The sequence below is a fragment of the Somniosus microcephalus genome, unplaced genomic scaffold, assembly GCF_052327205.1.
Source record: "Somniosus microcephalus isolate GS21.2 unplaced genomic scaffold, FLI_Smic_1.0 unresolved_chr9, whole genome shotgun sequence".
Taxonomy (NCBI): Eukaryota; Metazoa; Chordata; class Chondrichthyes; order Squaliformes; family Somniosidae; genus Somniosus; species Somniosus microcephalus.
The window spans coordinates 16,786,642-16,804,999 of NW_028225187.1; the positions used below are offsets into that span (position 1 = coordinate 16,786,642).

The window sequence follows — 18,358 nt, forward strand, 5'->3', positions numbered from 1 at the left end:
ATTAAAAACAGGTGATCTGGGTCATTATCACATTTCTGTTTGTGGGAGCTTGCTGTGCGCAAATTGGGTGCCGTGTTTTCTACATTACATCTGTGGCCACACTTTAACTGAACCTCATTGGCTGTGAAGCGCTTTGCGGACGTCCTGTGGTCGTGAAAGATGCTGGAGAAATGCGAACCGTAGATTCATAACAGCACAGAAGGAGGCCATTCGGCCCATCGAGTCCGTGCCGGCTCTCTGTGGAGCAATCCAGTCAGCCCCATTCCCCCGCTCTCTCCCCGTAGCCCTGCAAGTTTATTTCCCTCGAGTGCCTATCCAGACTCCCCTTGAAAACATCGGGTGTCTCCGCTTCCACCACTTCCCTCGGCAGCGAGTTCCAGGTCCTCACCACTCGCTGCTTAAAAAAGTTTTTCCTCACATCCCCCCTGTATCTCTTGCCCAGAACCTTAAATCTGTGTCCCCCTAGTCCTTGTACCATCAACTAGTGGGAGCAGCCTTTCCCCGTCTAGCCTATCCAAACCCGTCATAATCTTGTACACCTCTATCGAATCATCCCCTCAACCTCCTTTGCTCTAATGAAAACAAATCCAGCTTCTCCAACCTGTCCTTGTAACTAAGATCCCCCCATCCCCGGAACCATTCTGGTCAATCTCCTCTACACCCTCGCAAGGGCCCACACATCCTTCCTAAAGTGTGGTGACCAGAACTTTTTTTTAAATTTTTTTTTATTCATTGATGGGATGTGGGCGTCGCTGGCTAGGCCTGCATTTAGTGCCCATCCCTAATTGCCCTTGAGAAGATGGTGGTGAGCCGCCTTCTTGAACCGCTGCAGTCCATATGGTGTAGCTACACCCACAATGCTGTTAGGATGGGAGTTCCAGGATTTTGGCCCAGCGACAGTGAAGGAACGGCGATACAGGTCCAAGTCAGGATGGTGTGTGGCTTGGAGGTGGAACTTGTAGGTGGTGATGTTCCCCTGCGTCTGCTGCCCTTGTCCTTCTAAGTGGTAGAGGTCGCGGGTTTGGGAGGTGCTGTTGAAGGAGCTTTGGCGAGTTGCTGCAGTGCATCTTGTAGATGGTACACACTGCAGCCACAGTGCGCCGGTGGTGGAGGGAGTGAATGTTTAAGGTGGTGGATGGGGTGCCAATCAAGTGGGCTGCTTTATCCTGAATGGTGTCGAGCTTCTTGAGTGTTGTTGGAGCTGCACTCATCCAGGCAAGTGGCGAGTATTCCATCACACTCCTGACTTGTGCCTTGTAGAGGGTGGAAAGGCTTTGGGGAGTCAGGAGGTGAGACACTTGCCGCAGAATACCCAGCCTCTGGCCTGCTCTTGCAGCCACAGTATTTATATGGCTGGTCCAGTTCAGTTTCTGATCAATGGTAACCCCCCAGGATGTTGATAGTGGGGGATTCAGCGATGGTAATGCCATTGAATGTCAAGGGGAGATGGTTAGAGTCTCGCTTGTTGGAGATGGTCATTGCCTGGCACGTGTGTGGTGCGAATGTTACTTGCCACTTGTCAGCCCAGGTCTGAATGTTGTCCAGGTCTTGCTGCATATGGACACGGACTGCGTCAGTCTCTGACGAGTCTCGAATGGTGCTGAACAGTGTGCAATCATCAGCGAACATCCCCACTTCTGACCTTCTGAACTGGACACAATACTCCAGTTGTGGCCTAACCAGCGCTTTATAAAGATTCAGCATAACTTCTCTACTTTTTGTACTCAATACCTCTATTTATGCAGTCCTAGATCCCATATGCTTTGCTAACCACACTCTCAATATGTCGCTGCCACCTTCAGGGACCTATGCACATTAACTCCCAGGTCCCTCTATCCCTGCACACTCTTTAAAACTGTGCCTTTAAGTGTATATTGCCTCTTCCTGTTCCTTCTGCCGAAATGCATCAGTTAGTTCATTCTTCATCTTAATCTCGTCCGAGCAATGATTGTGACATACACAGTGAAGGAGAAAGCCCAATCCTCGGGGAGAATATTCTGTCCTTCAAGCAAGAGCTGTCGAATTTCCTATAATCCTTTCCCACCCCACATCCTCCCCCTCAAATCATCTCACAACCCCTTGAGGGAAGTCCCTTTCTAAATGAGTGTCACTCGTTTCTGGGTCAGTCATTCTATTCAGAGAGTAATTGAGAGGCCCCATCACACTGTCCCACTTACCGTACAAGCCTGAAAATTGAATAAGCAGAGAATTTATGTTAAATTTGTATCGAACCTCGGTTAGGCCACACTTGGAGCGCCGTGCACGGATCTGGTCTCCGTATACCTTAGTTAGACCACACTTGGAGCACTGTGCACAGTTCTGGTCTCCGTATACCTTGGTTAGACCACACTTGGAGCGCCGTGCACGGATCTGGTCTTCATATACCTTGGTTAGACCACACTTGGAGCCCATCAAACACTCCCAGGGCAGGTACAGCACGGGTTAGATACAGAGTAAAGCTCCCTCTACACTGTCCCATCAAACACTCCCGGGGCAGGTACAGCACGGGTTAGATACAGAGTAAAGCTCCCTCTACACTGTCCCATCAAACACTCCCAGGGCAGGTACAGCATGGGGTTAGATACAGAGTAAAGCTCCCTCTACACTGTCCCATCAAACACTCCCAGGGCAGGTACAGCACGGGGTTCGATACAGAGTAAAGCTCCCTCTACACTGTCCCATCAAAAACTCCCAGGGCAGGTACAGCACGGGGTTAGATACAGAGTAAAGCTCCCTCTACACTGTCCCATCAAACACTCCCAGGGCAGGTACAGCACGGGTTAGATGCAGAGTAAAGCTCCCTCTACACTGTCCCATCAAACACTCCCGGGGCAGGTACAGCACGGGGTTAGATACAGGGTAAAGCTCCCTCTACACTGTCCCATCAAACACTCCCAGGGCAGGTACAGCACGGGGTTAGATATAGAGTAAAGCTCCCTCTACACTGTCCCATCAAACACTCCCAGGGCAGGTACAGCACAGGTTAGATACAGAGTAAAGCTCCCTCTACACCGTCCCGTCAAACACTCCCAGGGCAGGTACAGCCCTGGGTTAGATACAGAGTAAAGCTCCCTCAACCCTCTCCCAGTATGGCTCACTCTCTGTGTGAGTCAGTCCCTGGCGTCTATGAATCCTCCCTCAGTTGTCCTCTCGGCCGGTCTGGGCTCCACTCTGTGCCTCCTGGCCATGTCAGGCTGCAAAGTCCAAGGTCGTGCTGGGAGTTCCAACATTTGACCCTTCTAATCAGCAAGAGATAGCGTTGGAGCTTCCCCAGTGCTGTGTCAGAGTCCGTTGCTGCAATCATGGCCTGTCCACATCTCACAGTCCTCTTGTTGCTTATTTCTCTGACCGTCACAGTCCGTTTACAAAAGACTGCGGGTGAGTGACAGGCTTTAGCTCGACAAGAACGCCAGCATGCTTACATTGTTTGCGCGCGTGTGTGCGTGTGTGTGTGTGTGTGTGTGTGAGAATCTTTCCCTTTTACCCGCTGTGTACTGTACACGGTCCTCACACCACCTGATATTCCCGAAGCACATACTTGCCTTGGAGGCGGAGTGAGGAAGTCTTGCTACAGTTGTACAGCGCCTTGGTGAGACCACACCTGGAGTACTGTGCACAGTTTTGGTCTCCTTATCTGAGGATGGATATACTTGCCTTGGAGGCGGTGCAACGAAGGTTCACTAGATTGATTCCTGGGATGAGAGGGTTGTCCTATGAGGAGAGATTGAGTAGATTGGGCCGATACTCTCTGGAGTTTAGAAGAAGGAGAGGTGATCTCATTGAAACAGACAAGATTCTGAGGGGGATTGACAGGGTAGATGCTGAGAGGCTGTTTCCCCCCTGGCTGGAGAGTCTCGAACCAGGGGTCACAGTCTCAGGATAAGGGGTCGGCCATTGAGGACTGAGATGAGGAGGAATTTCTTCACTCAGAGGGCGGTGAATCTTTGGAATTCTCTGCCCCAGAGGGCTGTGGAGGCTCAGTCGTTGAGTATATTCAAGGCCGAGATCGATAGATCTTTGGACTCTCGGGGAATCGAGGGATATGGAGATCGGGCGGGGAAAGTGGAGTTGAAGTCGATGATCAGCCATGATCTCATTGAATGGTGGAGCAGGCTCGAGGGGCCGAATGGCCGACTCCTGCTCCTAATTCTTGTGTTCATATGTTGTCTGCAGCCTTTGACACGGTTGACCACAGCATCCTCCTCCAACGCCTCTCCTCCATGGTCCAGACCATGGAGTCATAACGGCACAGAAGGAGGCCATTCGGCCCATCGAGTCCGTGCCAGCTCTCTGGAGAGCAATCCCAGTCAGTCCCATTCCCCCGCTCTATCCCCGTAGCCCTGCAAGTTTATTTCCCTCCAGTACCTATCCAGCCTCCCCTTGAAAACATCGAGTGTCTCCGCTTCCACCACTTCCGTCGGCAGCGAGTTCCAGGTCCTCACCACTCGCTGCGTAATAAAGCTTTTCTTCACGTCCCCCCATGTATCTCTTGCTCAAGACCTTAAATCTGTGTCCCCTAGTCCTCGTACCATCAACTAGTGGGAACAGCCTTTCCCCGTCTAGCCTATCCAAACCCGTCATAATCTTGTACACCTCGATCAAATCACCCCTCAACCTTCTTTGCTCTAATGAAAACAAATCCAGCTTCTCCAACCTGTCCGTGTAGCTAAGATCCCCCATCCCCGGAACCATTCTGGTCAATCTCCTCCGCACCCTCTCAAGGGCCTTCACATCCTTCCTAAAGTGTGGTGACCAGAACTGGACGCAATACTCCAGTTGTGGCCTAACCAGCGCTTTATAAAGGTTCTGCATAACTTCTCTACTTTTGTACTCAATACCTCTATTTATGAAGCCCAAGATCCCATATGCCTTGCTAACCGCTCTCTCAATATGTCCTGCCACCTTCAGGGACCTGTAGTGTATGTAACCGTTCTACCTTTAAGAGAACCGTTCTACCTTTAAGAGAACTATTTTAAGAGTTGCACTACTTTATCTTGGCTACTGTATACTGTAATACCGGTGGTGACCATGTTAAGTATGTGTATTGTATTGAACAATTAACACAAAGACTTAAACGTATAACTCAAACAGGTCTTTACTGGTTGGAGGTAGGGACTATACGTAGGTCTTTACTTCATGCCCACAGGCGGGAACTGAGGGGAGATCAGTACCCACAGTACTATTTATACCCCTATGGCCAGGAGTGGTACTGCGTATCACTACGCCCAACAAGTAGTGCAGTCCTGTCCATAGGTTCAAAGTAGCACACATATTACATACACAACATTCCTCCCTAGCTTTACAGTCATCTCCCCATTTAACATAACGTAATAACATATATACATATATAACTTCAGGTTTACATAACAGAATAACATAGATACATAGATAACTTCATGTCAAAACAGATCACAGATTCAATCTCTACGAACAGTTGCAACATACTCTTAGTGGGAACAGTTTACAGGTTCAGTCTCTGTGGGAACAGTTCGTAAATTCAGTCTCTGATCTTAATTCGTTCCAGACAGCATCTTTTCGTAGTGTTCGGCCGGAGGTAGTAGAAGTAACAATATTTTAAACAATTATTATTTTCGGCCTCTTCTTTTTCTTTTCTGCCTTTTTACAACTCTTGTCGTTCCCATCTTCTCGGCGGACAGCTGTAATGCTACCAACTCTCTATGTTCTTTAGACCTTAAGTGCTTCCTCCGGATTTCAGCACTTTGGGAGTTTCCATCACAATTTGGGCATACCACATCCTCGTAGTATTCACTATCACTCAACAGGTCGAGAGGCCCTTCTACTTCTTCCTTACCCAACTGGACGCTATCCGACTGCTGTTCCTTCTCTATCTCTCTTACTTCCCGTAGTAGAGCCACCTTCTTCCGATGTTCCGTAGACTTTTGGTGCTCCTCCATGATTTCTGCACTTTGGGGGTCGAAGTTACAAGCTGGGCAGGACAGGACATTGTAATATTCGGAGTCGTCCGACAGGTCATGGTAATATTCGGTGTCGTCCTGAGCTAGGCCAGCGAGAGGGTCGTCTATTTCCTCCATACCCAGCTGGACGTTAGCCAGCTCTTGTTCCAAATCCAGACATCTTTCCTGAAGAGACTTCTTCATGTGTACCTCTGCATCCAGCTTTTTCTGGGCTTTCAGCAAATCGTTTACTAGTGACCTCATTTGTGATTTTAATACTTCAACTTCCTTTGGAGATTGATTGATCGGACTATGCAGTCCCTCTACCGGAGCAGCTGTTTCAGCGGTCTGTTGTTCTACATTGACGTGAGTCAGCGTACTTTTGGCATCCAATGGCTGCTCTGTTGCAGTCGTTTCAGTCTGTGTTGTCACATCAGCCATCTCAATGACTTTTGAGAGCTCCGAACCCTTTTCCTTTGAAGATCGCAGCTCGTGTTCAAGTTTTTCCCATTTCAGAGTCTTGTCCCTCAGCATATGAAGGAGTTGGCTGACCGTTAACTCTTCTGACACCAGATTATGGCACGCACCTTCAGAACCTGAATCAGCTTTGATTCGTTCGGCCTCCTCGCGCAGATGGTTGGTGTGCTCCTGCTCCATTTTCTCCATCAGTTGCTTCTGTTGCCTTTCCAGATTCTCCCACTCTGTAACAAAGAACTTTTTTATTTCATTCATCTCTTGCTCAAAACGGCGAATCATTTGTTCTAATTGCTGTTGTAGTTTGAAATGGAGTTGAGTTCGAGCCCAGTGTCCCTCAAAAATGTGCATATCAGTAGACTTGACAGACTCAGAATTCACTGTTAAACTATGTTGTTGTTGCTCAGTGGAATTCTGTGCTGAAACTTTGTCTTTTGCACATGGGTTGGTCTTACCATCATCAGTTCTAGAGTCTGGGCTGATTATCTGCACCGAGTTCTCACTCTTTATGGCTTTTAGCGAATGCCAGTCTATATTTATGTTTCTAAACCACTCCCGGCCTAGTAGTGGTGGACCTCCCTCCGGTAGCACATATAAGTCCATTATTTGACTTCCTTCGCCCTTGTTGGCCACTGCAACCTTTATTGTCCCGATGGGGTACACTCTCTGCCCCGTGTAGGTTGTCAATATAATCTCCGTATCCTGTAGGGGAATATGTTGGAATAACCTTCTGTAGTCTTTCTTATTCATGACCGACAATGCCGATCCAGTGTCCAATTCCATTTTTACTTGGACTCCTTCTATCTGAAGAGTAACCCAAATTGTCTGGAGGTCTGCACCCTTACCAACGTTGAGTACCCTTAAGCTAGCCAGTTCAATACTGCTTGCGTCTGAATCGGACTCCTGTTCGGCCACCTTGTGTACCTTTGCGTATTTCCCTTGCGGTGACTTCTTGTTGCTGGTCTTCTTCCCTGACCTGCATACTCTAGCTATATGTCCAAGCCTACCACAAGTTCTACATTCTTGGTTTTTAAACCAACACTGGTTCTGATCATGCGTTGTCTTTCCACAACGATAACATTTGCCAGAACTCACACCCAATTTGTGTGCACTGAGCTCCGGTGACCGTAGCTGCATTACTGCCGTGCCTCTCGCTGCGGCTTCGTGTGCTGCTGCCATAGTGACCGCCTTCTCAAGCGTCAGCTCATTCTCCTCGAGCAGTCGCTTTTGTGTATCCTGTTTAAATAACCCACACACAAATTTGTCTCGTAGTGCATCTGTCAGTCCCGTTCGAAACTGGCAATATTTCGCTAATTTACGCAATTCCAGCAAATATTCAGCATTGCTTTCATGCTGTAGCTGCCTTCTGTCGTAAAATTTAAATCGTTCCGCTAGCATCAGCGGCGTGGGGTTTAGATGATCTTTCAGGACAGTAACAATCTCATCGAACGTCTTATCCGCCGGTTCATCTGGTGATAACAGGTGTTTCAATTGCCCGTATGTCTTCGCACCCATTAAATTTAATAATGTTAGAGCTTTATCTTGGTCACGAATTTTATTGGCCTTACAATAATTTTTTACTCTTTCAACATATATGGCCCAATCTTCGAGGTCACTCTCAAAGGTGCTAATATTCCCGTGTTTAGGCATTGTAGATTTGCAATTTCTCAGATTTTATTTTGTTTACTTGTTATCAAAGATGGCGGCTTCCCGCTCTTGCCGTCGTCCTCCGCCCACAAAATGGCGGTTTTCCCGCGCTTGGCGGTCTTCACCCGTCCCCCGACGCCGTCTCCCTTCAGCCCCCGAGTGCGGCCCTTATCTTTGGTCCCGATCGCTGGCCCGCGCTGCGCCTCGCACTTGAAGCGGCTCCCGGCCTCTGGCTCACCCGCTCGCGCGGCTCTTGCTCGCTCCCTCCCGGGCTCTGGCTTACCCGCTCGCGCGTTTCACCGCGGCTCTTGTCAGGGATTGCGATCGCCCTTATCTTCTCCAACTTCCCCAGCCCTGTCTTTGCAGCCAACACTGCACGGCTTACCCCACCACCTACGTTGAACAAGGAAACTGCAGAAAGACTTCTGTCAGTCGCTGGAAGCTGTCAGGATGTTTGCTGCACTCCAGTGCTCAGTCGCTGATGGAGGCTTCAGAGTCCTAAAGCCTGTCGCTTCTAGTGGGGTGGTGATGTTTGAAACCTCTCTTCAACTGCCGCAGGGTAAGAACCTGACTCGTCGCCAGTGTTAAGTATGTGTATTGTATTGAACAATTAACACAAAGACTTAAACGTATAACTCAAACAGGTCTTTACTGGTTGGAGGTAGGGACTATACGTAGGTCTTTACTTCATGCCCACAGGCGGGAACTGAGGGGAGATCAGTACCCACAGTACTATTTATACCCCTATGGCCAGGAGTGGTACTGCGTATCACTACGCCCAACAAGTAGTGCAGTCCTGTCCATAGGTTCAAAGTAGCACACATATTACATACACAACAGACCACACCAGTCTATAAGTGCTGTGTAATGATTTATTGGGCAGTTCCGCCCTGACCTTCAACCAGTAAAGTCCTGTTTAAGTTTACTCTTGTGGTCTGTGTAGTGATTCACAATATAACACACAGACTTAACAGTGGCGACGATTACGATCTTACCCTGCGGCAGAGATACATCCGAAGCAGTTTAAAGGGCGTCGAGAAGAGGCATCCGCCCTCACCATTCTGCTGAGTGAAGACTCGAGTCTGCAGAGCGAAGGAAGAATTCTGACACGAAGCCTTCCATCAGCAACAGGCAGTGATCATCCCTTCTATCACGGTGGTGGGTAAGCCGATCAGCGACGAGCAACAAATCGGCCACGTTGACTGTGAGTAGGGGAGAAAGTAAAAAAAAAGGAATGGAGGATATAAGGGCGGAGAACTCGACCACGGCCGGGGAAAAGAGCCGGACAGAAGTCGGGGCCAGAGGCGCTGAGACTGGGGCAGCGTAAGGCACGGAAGCCGCGGTGAATGCAAACGCAGCCGGTGTGAGAGACCGCAGCGAATGCAAACGCAGCCGGTGTGAGAGGCCGGGCTGCAAGAGGGCTGGGAGACGCAACAGCGTCGAGAGCAAGCTCGACCGTGACCGGTGAAACAGGCCGGGCAGCTACCGAGGCCGCGAGGCGCAGCGACCGGGACAGCAAGGCGCGGGAGAAAATAAAAAAAATAAAAAACCGCGGAGAACTCAGCCGCAGCCGGGGGGGAAAGGACCGGACTGCAAGAGGGGCTGGGAGGCACAATTGAAAACCGCTGGGGAGGGCGAACGCAGCAATACGGCAATCGCCGTTACAGCCAGCGGGAGAGACAGAGCCCGAGCGAGCGGGAGAGACAGAGCCCGAGCGAGCGAGCGAGACTGAGCGAGCGGGAGGGAGAACGAGACCGAGCGAGGGAGACCGAGCGAGGGAGACCGAGACCGAGCGAGCGGGAGTGACAAGAGACAGCCAGCAGGTGAGAAAGGTGGACAGCTCCCCCCCCCTCTGTGGAGCCTCGCTGCCCAAACTGAAGCCGGCGCGCAGGCTGCGAACCCCGAAAGCCAGCGGTCGTCGCCCGAGGGCAAAGCTTTACCCCTCCTGCCCGAGGAAGAAACGCGGGAAGCCGCCATTTAGGCGGGGAAGAAGACAAGCGCGGGAAACCGCCATTTTGAAAAAAAAAAAGTTAAAGAAAAATTTCTTTTTGTTTTCTCAAGAAGAGTGCGAGGATGCCTAAGCGTGGTAACATCAACGATTTCGATCCCAATGTTGAAGATTGGGCCACGTATGTAGAACGCATAGAGATATATTGTAAGGCAAATAAAATATCAAATGAAGATAAAGCACTAACCTTACTAAACTCAATGGGTGCAAAGACATACGGGCTATTGAAGCATCTTCTATCACCAGCTAAACCGGCGGATCAGACTTTCGCTAATATTGTTGCTGTCCTGAAGGATCATTTGAACCCCACACCGCTGATGTTAGCGGAACAATTTAAATTTTATGCGAGGACGCAACTGAAAGAGGAAAGCAACGCGGAGTACTTAATTGAACTGCGTAAGCTAGTGAAATACTGTCAGTTTGGGGAAAATCTGACAGAGGCACTGAGAGACAAATTCGTGTGTGGGTTGTCGAAAGAAGGAACACAAAAGCGGCTACTTGAAGAGAATGATCTTACACTTGATAAGGCTGTCACTATTGCAGCATCGCACGAAGCCGCAGCGAGAGGCACTGCGGAAATGCAGCTGAAGGCAGCGGTACTCAGCGTAGATCAGATGGCTTTGGGTACAACGAAATGCTATCGTTGTGGGAAGACAACACACGATCAGAACCAATGCTGGTTTAAAAACCAGGAATGTAGAAAATGTGGCAAGCTTGGTCACATAGCTAAAGTATGCCGGTCAGGAAAGAAGACCAGCAACAAAAAGTCACCGCAGGAAAAGTGCAGAAAGGTACATAAGGTGGCTGAGAAGAGTTCGGATGAACAGAATTCGGATTCAGACTCCAACAGCAAGGAACTGGGTAGTCTGAGAATTCACAATGTGAGTAAAGAAGCTGACCTACAAACTATCTGGGTCACGCTCAAGATAGCCGGAGTCCAAGTGAAAATGGAATTGGACACAGGATCAGCCCTAACAGTCATAAACCAAAGGGACTACAAGCGGCTATTCTCACATATACCCTTGAGAGATACCGAGATTGTCTTGAAGACATACACGGGGCAAAGAGTATACCCCATCGGAAAGATAAAAGTCAAGGTGAGACACAAGGGCAAAGAACACAAAGGAATGCACTTATATGTACTACCTGAGGGAGGTCCACCACTTCTGGGACGGGAGTGGATCAGGAAAATAAATATGGACTGGCACTCCCTAAAAGCAATGACGGTAGATTCCGGAAAAAGAAAAGATGTCAAACCTGAACGATTGTCCAGAATATTGGATGTGGGCATATGCAGCAGTGACAATGACAAGGCAGAGAGTGAGAACTCGGTGAAGACAATCAGCTCTGACTCTGGAACTGATGATGGTAAGACCAGCCCATGTGCAAAAGACAAGTCTAAAATGGACTTGCAGACTAATGATGGAAAAACGAAGGAGGGCATAAATGCTTCAGAAGAGAACAAGGTATCAGAACAGAATTCCACTGAACAACAACAACATAGTTTGACAGAGAATTCTGAGTCTGTCCAGTCTACAGACATGCACATTTCTGAGGAACATCGAGCTCGAACTCAACTCCATTTCAAACTACAACAGCAATTAGAACAAATGATTCGCCGTTTTGAGCAAGAGTTGAATGCAAAGAAAAAGTTCTTTGACACAGAGTTGGAGAAGACAGTTGAAAAGCTTCAGAGAGAGATGGCTGAGATGAGTAAGGATTCTCAGAGGTCAAGACTTGATCTGCGGAAGGAGGTTGATGAGTACAAGGAAAAGAATCGCAATCAACTGACTGTCCTGTAGCAGCAACTGAAATCTAAAGCCCTGGAGGCTGAGAAATCTCAACTAATAACTAAGAAACTGCAGGATGAGATGCGGCAATTGCGAGAGGAGTTGGACGACTGTTACCACAAGCGAGACGAAGCAGTTGTGAAGTGCCAACAACTGAAGCAGAACGTCAATGACCTCGAGTTCGACCTTGAAAGTAAAACGCATTTAAAAGAGGATCGAATGCGGCAGGTCAAGCAAATGGAGGATAAATTGGCAGAGAGGGAGATGGAGCTGGACGAGGAGAGAAGCAATTCAGACCTTCTGACAGATCGCATCAGTGGAGACAGAGAACAGATTGAGCAGATGCGAGATGAACTTTTCCAGGAGAGAGCTGCAAGACAAGATCTGGAGTGTGACAAGACTCCATTAGAGAGACAGCACAAGGATCTGAAGAGCAGAATTGCATATCTGGAAGGATCTCCGAAACAGAATAAGGAAGGAATTGTTACTCAGCTAGAGGCAAGAATCCAGGAACTGGAAGAACGCCTTGAAGCTGAGCAAGAAAGGGAATGTGTCAAATTCATCGATCAGTTGAAAGCTAAGAAGAAAGAGCACCCTCTGGTGAGCAGTGTCAGCAGTAATAAGCCACTCAGAGAATTGGTGGCAGAGGCAAAAGCTGAAGTGTGGGAGGAAATAGAAGACCCTCTCGCTGACCTAGCTCTGGACGACACCGAATATTACCACGACCTGTTCTGCCCAGCTTGTGAGAAAATCTTCCAAAGTGCAAAAACCATGAAGAATCACGAAAAGTCTAAGAAACACCGGAAGATGGTGGCGCTACTACGGCAACAACTGGAGGAAGAGGAGGAGGAACTGTGCATGCAGCTGGAAATAGAAGACAATAGGGAGGAAGCAGAAGATGATGATTCACCTGAACCATTATCCCCCCTTACCAGGTCACGCACGTGGTCCCTCCGAACTGAGCCAAATCAGTCTGGAAGTAGAAAAACTTCCCAAGGTACTCGAGCCTTTAGAAGTCAGCAATGCTGGTTCTGAAGTTACGAAAGTTCAAGCTGTGAAGTCCAGTGAAGGACTAATAGATGAGTCACCCCAGCAACGAGAACCTACTACACCACCGAAAACTACTACACCACCGAGGCGTGATCCGGACCGAGTCAGGAAGCGCAGGAGGCACCATCGCAGAGACTGAATCTGTGAACTGTTTTTACATGAAGTTGTATATATATGTTATGATGTTATGTTTAATGGGAAACATATACTGTTAAGCTAAAAAGGGAGGATTGTAGTGTATGTAACCGTTCCACCTTTAAGAGAACTATTTTAAGAGTTGCACTACTTTATCTTGGCTACTGTATACTGTAATACCGGTGGTGACCACACCAGCATATAAGTGCTGTGTAATGATTTATTGGGCAGTTCCGCCCTGACCTTCAACCAGTAAAGTCCTGTTTAAGTTTACTCTTGTGGTCTGTGTAGTGATTCACAATATAACACACAGACTTAACAGGACCGATGCACATTAACTCCCAGGCCCCTCTGTCCCTCGCCTTTGAGTCCGAAGGTTCAAGAAGCATAGGACGGTTACAGCACAGAAGGAGGCCATTCGGCCCCTCAAGCCCATGCCAGCTCTCTGCGAGAGGCCCTCAGCTAGTCCCACTCCCCCGCCCTTTCCCCGTAGCCCTGCATACTTCATTCCTTCAGGTACTTATCCAACTCCCTATTGAAAGCTGTGATTGAGTCTGCCTCCACCACCCTCTCAAGTAGTGCATTCCAGATCCTCACCACTCGCTGCGCAAAGAAGTTTTTTCTTAAGTCGCCTTTGGATCTTCTGCCAATCACCTTAAATCTGTGTCCTCTGGTTCTCGACCCTTCCGCCAATGGGAACAGTTTATCTCTATCTATACTCTGTCCAGACCCCTCATGATTTTGAACACCTCCATCAGATCTCCTCTCAATCATCTCTGCTCTAAGGAGAACAACCCCAGCTTCTCCAGTCTCTCCACATCACTGAAGTCTCTCATCCCTGGTACCATTCTGGTCAATCTCCCCCTTAACCTTCTCTGCTCTAAGGAGAACAATCCCAGCTTCTCCAGTCTCTCCACATCACTGAAGTCCCTCATCCCTGGTCCCATTCTGGTCAATCTCCCCTTAACCTTCTCTGCTCTAAGGAGAACAACCCCAGCTTCTCCAGTCTCTCCACATCACTGAAGTCCCTCATCCCTGGTCCCATTCTGGTCAATCTCCCCTTAACCTTCTCTGCTCTAAGGAGAACAATCCCAGCTTCTCCAGTCTCTCCACATCACTGAAGTCCCTCATCCCTGGTACCATTCTGGTCAATCTCCCCTTAACCTTCTCTGCTCTAAGGAGAACAATCCCAAATGCTAGCTCAATTAATAATTTTAAATCTGAGATCGATCGATTTGTGCTAGCCAAGGGTGTTAAGGCGGGTGGATAGAGTGAGGATGCAGATCAGCCATGATATCATTGAATGGAGGAACAGGTTCGAGGGGCTGAATAGCCTCCTCCTGTTCCTATGTTCCTAGTTTATGTAATCTCCCCTCATAATCTAACCTCTCCCCACGGGTACTGACCTCTCGCTGGGGGGATACAGATCCCCACTCCAAATCCAGCTTCTCCAGTCTATCCACCTAACTGAAGTCCCTCATTCCTCAAATCACTCTCGTAAATTTTTTCTGCACCCTCTCTAAGGCCTTCACATCCTTCCTAAAGTGCGGTGACCAGAATTGGACACAATACTCCAGTTGGGGCCGAACCAGTGTTTTATACAGGCTCATCATAACTGCCACAGTTTTGTACTCTGAGGGCAGGATTTTCATTGGGCCATGGAGGCGGGATTGGAGGCGCGTGGGGGGGTTAAAATCCCGAAATCGGGGGTCCTGAACCCATCCCGCCCCCCAACCCGCCTCCATGCCCGTTTCCCAGGAGGCGGGTATCCGCCCCGCACTGGGACCCGCCTCCCCGAGACGGGAAGGGGATTAGTGCCAATTAACTGCCTGTTAACAGGTAGTTAACAGGCAGTTTTTAGCCTAATCCCTATTTTCATTGTTGAAATGTGGGGTTCCCGGCGGCTCCAAACCATGCCAAGTTAGCGAGGCGGACCGTCGGGATGAAGGGCTTGGAGGGGTCAAGATGTCTGGTGTTCAGGTGAGTGATGGGTGCATGAGAGCAGAGGTAAGTGTGTTTGGTGTGTGTAAAGTGTTTAAAGAAGTTGAATTACCTTTACTTACCTTTACAGCCTTCCTTCCTTCAGGTCTCGGGAGTCCCTCATCTCAGCGGCACAGAAAGCAGAATGGCCACGAGCTGTCAAAAATGACAGCCTTCAGCTTTCTGTGCCGGTGAGATTTCTAACTGAGTCTGTTGAGAAGGACTCAGGTTAGAAGTAAGACTGTCAGTGTTTGACAGCTTCAAACAGCTATCAAACACTGATATTTCATCTGTCAATAGGTTGTGACAGATGAAATTTCAGTCTGTGACGTCACCTGTTGCCGGGTGGCCCTTAATTGGCCTGCTGAGCCCGTTGGGCGGGCTCAACAAGGTCGATCAAGTTAAAATCGCGTGGATTGGCCGCATCTCGATGGAGGCGGGACTATAACCCCGAAAGTTGTAGTCCCGCCTTCTTCCCGACTTCTGAATGAAAATCACCCCCAATGTGTTGCAACCAGCTAAGGTGACTTAAGAATTGAACAGAAGACTTTGGTAAGAATGACATCAAATAAATGCACCTGCTGTTACATTCGAACACCTAAAGGAGAGACACGAGTCTGCATTGCTGCCAGCTGAACTAACTAAGAATAGCAGGGGTCAGCAGAAAAATGACTAGAGATAAGTAGCTTACATCAGCAGAAAACTTCAAAGGAAATACCACTGAGAAAGGGGATAAATATTGAACTTTCAAATGGGAAGATAGATTCGCTTGAAGGGGCAAAGGGATTCTCGGCTTCAGAGGCAAGCTCTGTAAGTCTTCAACTCTTTGAGTCTCGGGGATGAACGGTATTGTATTTGATTTTGGTGGATATCCTGGAATAAACTAAGAACCGTAAAACTAGAGAAGTTAAGATTTGAGAATAAAGATCTCTGATGATAAGAATTGTAAGATTCCTGTTTTTGGAACTGTTAATGTTGCGATTGAATCACCAGCTGTAAATTACATGTCGGTTCTTTAATAAATCTATATATTTTTAGAATTGTCTCACATAGTACTTCTGTAGCAAACTCGCAAACTCAATCTCTGTATACTCTTTGGTGAGGAGTTGCAGAATTCTGGGGGAGTTTTCCCAGACCCTCATAATATCCGGAATGTTACAGTCTAGCTAAACTTATTAAAAGTGCTATCTGGAGGATGGTAACGTTTTCAGATTGTTCCTTTCCTTTAGGGAGAGATAGTCCGGACCTTTAGACCGAATTAAGCGTGTTTAGGGTTCGGCTACTTCTAACGTGAGTTGAAAGTGAACGTCTGGGGAATACGCCTGATCCGGGATAGCCCTAAAGGGGCAAGGACGAGTAATTATCCCTTCACACCCAAGTCCAACTCATTAATATATATCATTAAATATATATTGGACAGGTTGGGTGATTGGGCAGAAGCATGGCAGATGCAATATAACGTGGTTATATAACGAGGTTATCCACTTTGGTGTCAAAAACAGGAAGGCAGATTATTATCTGAACGGCAATAGATTGGGAGAAGGGGAAGTGCAACGAGACCTGGGTGTCCTTGTGCACCAGTCACTGAAGGTAAGCATGCAGGTGCAGCAGGCGGTTAAGAAGGCAAATGGTATGTTGGCCTTTGTAGCGAGAGGGTTCGAGTACAGGAACAAGGATGTCTTGCTGCAGTTGTACAGGGCCTTGGTGAGACCACACCTTGAGTATTGTGGGCAGTTTTGGTCGCCTTATCTGAGGAAGGATGTTCTTGCCATGGAAGGAGTGCAGCGAAGATTCACCAAACTGATACCTGGGATGGCAGGAATGACGTATGAAGAGAGATTGGGTTGATTGGGCTTATACTCGCTGGAGTTTAGAAGAATGAGAGGGGATCTCATTGAAACTTATAAAATTCTAACAGGACTAGACAGACTAGATGCAGGAAGGATGTTCCCAATGGTCGGGGGAGTCCAGAACCAGGGGTCACAGTCGAAGGATAAGGGGTAAGCCATTTAGGACAGAGATGAGGAGGAATTTCTTCACCCAGAGAGTGGTGAACCTGTGGAATTCTCTACCACAGAAGGCAGTGGAGGCCAATTCATTAAATATATTCAAGAAGGAGTTAGATATATTTCTTAAGGCTAAAGGGATCAAGGGATATGGGGAGAAAGCAGGGACCGGGTACGGAATTTGGATGATCAGCCATGATCTCATTGAATGGCGGAGCAGGCTCGAGGGGCTGAATGGCCGACTCCTGCTCCTATCTTCTATGTTTCTATGTTTCTATCAAGAAAAGCAGTGGTCCTAGAACCGACCCCGGGGAACACCACTGTATACCTTCCTCCAGTCCGAAAAACAACCGTTCACCACTGCTCTCTGTTTCCTGTCACTTAGCCAATTTCATATCCAGGCTGCCACTGTCCCTTTTATTCCATGGGCTTCAACTTTGCTGGCGAGCCTATTATGTGGCACTTTGTCGAACGCCTTTTGGAAATCCATGTACACCACGTCAACTGCATTGCCCTCATCAACCCTCTCTGTTACCTCATCAAAAAACTCGATCAAGTTAGTCAAACACGGTTTGCCTTTAACAAATCCGTGCCGGCTTTCCTTAATTCATCCACACTTGTCCCAGTGACTGTTAACTTTGTCCCGGATTATTGTTTCTAAAAGCTTCCCCATTACCGAGGTTAAACTGACTGGTATGTAGTTGCTGGGTTTATCGTTATACCGTTTTTTGAACAAAAAGGTCCCACTCGAGAGACTTGAGCACAAAATCCAGGCCAACACTCCCCAGTGCCAGTACTGAGGGAGCGCTGCACTGTCGGAGGTAGATGTATATACTCTAGGACTCGAGCTCCATAATCCAGGCCCACACCCCCCCGGTGCCAGTACTGAGGGAGCGCTGCACTGTCGGAGGTAGATGTATATACTCTAGGACTCGAGCCCCATAATCCAGGCCAACACTCCCCAGTGCCAGTACTGAGGGAGCGCTGCACTGTTGGAGGTAGACGTATATACTCTAGGACTCGAGCTCCATAATCCAGGCCCACACTCCCCGGTGCCAGTACTGAGGGAGTGCTGCACTGTCGGAGGTAGATGTATATACTCTAGGACTCGAGCTCCATAATCCAGGCCCACACTCCCTGGTGCCAGTACTGAGGGAGCGCTGCACTGTCAGAGGTAGATGTATATACTCTAGGACTCGAGCTCCATAATCCAGGCCCACACTCCCCGGTGCCAGTACTGAGGGAGCGCTGCACTGTCGGAGGTAGATGTATATACTCTAGGACTCGAGCCCCATAATCCAGGCCCACACTCCCCGGTGCCAGGACTGAGGGAGCGCTGCACTGTCGGAGGTA

General features: G+C 48.5%; 1 protein-coding gene and 1 long non-coding RNA gene across 2 annotated transcripts in view; both read left to right on the forward strand.

Moving 5' to 3' along the window:
• The first annotated feature begins 3,252 nt into the window (after positions 1–3,252).
• LOC147084830 (uncharacterized) overlaps positions 3,253–18,358 on the forward strand; it is a 35,391-nt gene continuing 20,285 nt past the window's right edge. The window contains exon 1 of the long non-coding RNA XR_015075821.1: positions 3,253–3,378. This is a non-coding gene — a long non-coding RNA (uncharacterized LOC147084830). The remainder of the gene's footprint in view (positions 3,379–18,358) is intronic.
• Positions 11,623–17,641, forward strand: LOC147084831 (uncharacterized). Its single transcript, XM_085979768.1, has 2 exons — positions 11,623–12,769; positions 17,632–17,641. Exons 1-2 carry the CDS (start codon positions 11,916–11,918, stop codon positions 17,639–17,641), a joined length of 864 nt encoding a protein of 287 aa, XP_085835894.1. The 5' UTR covers positions 11,623–11,915.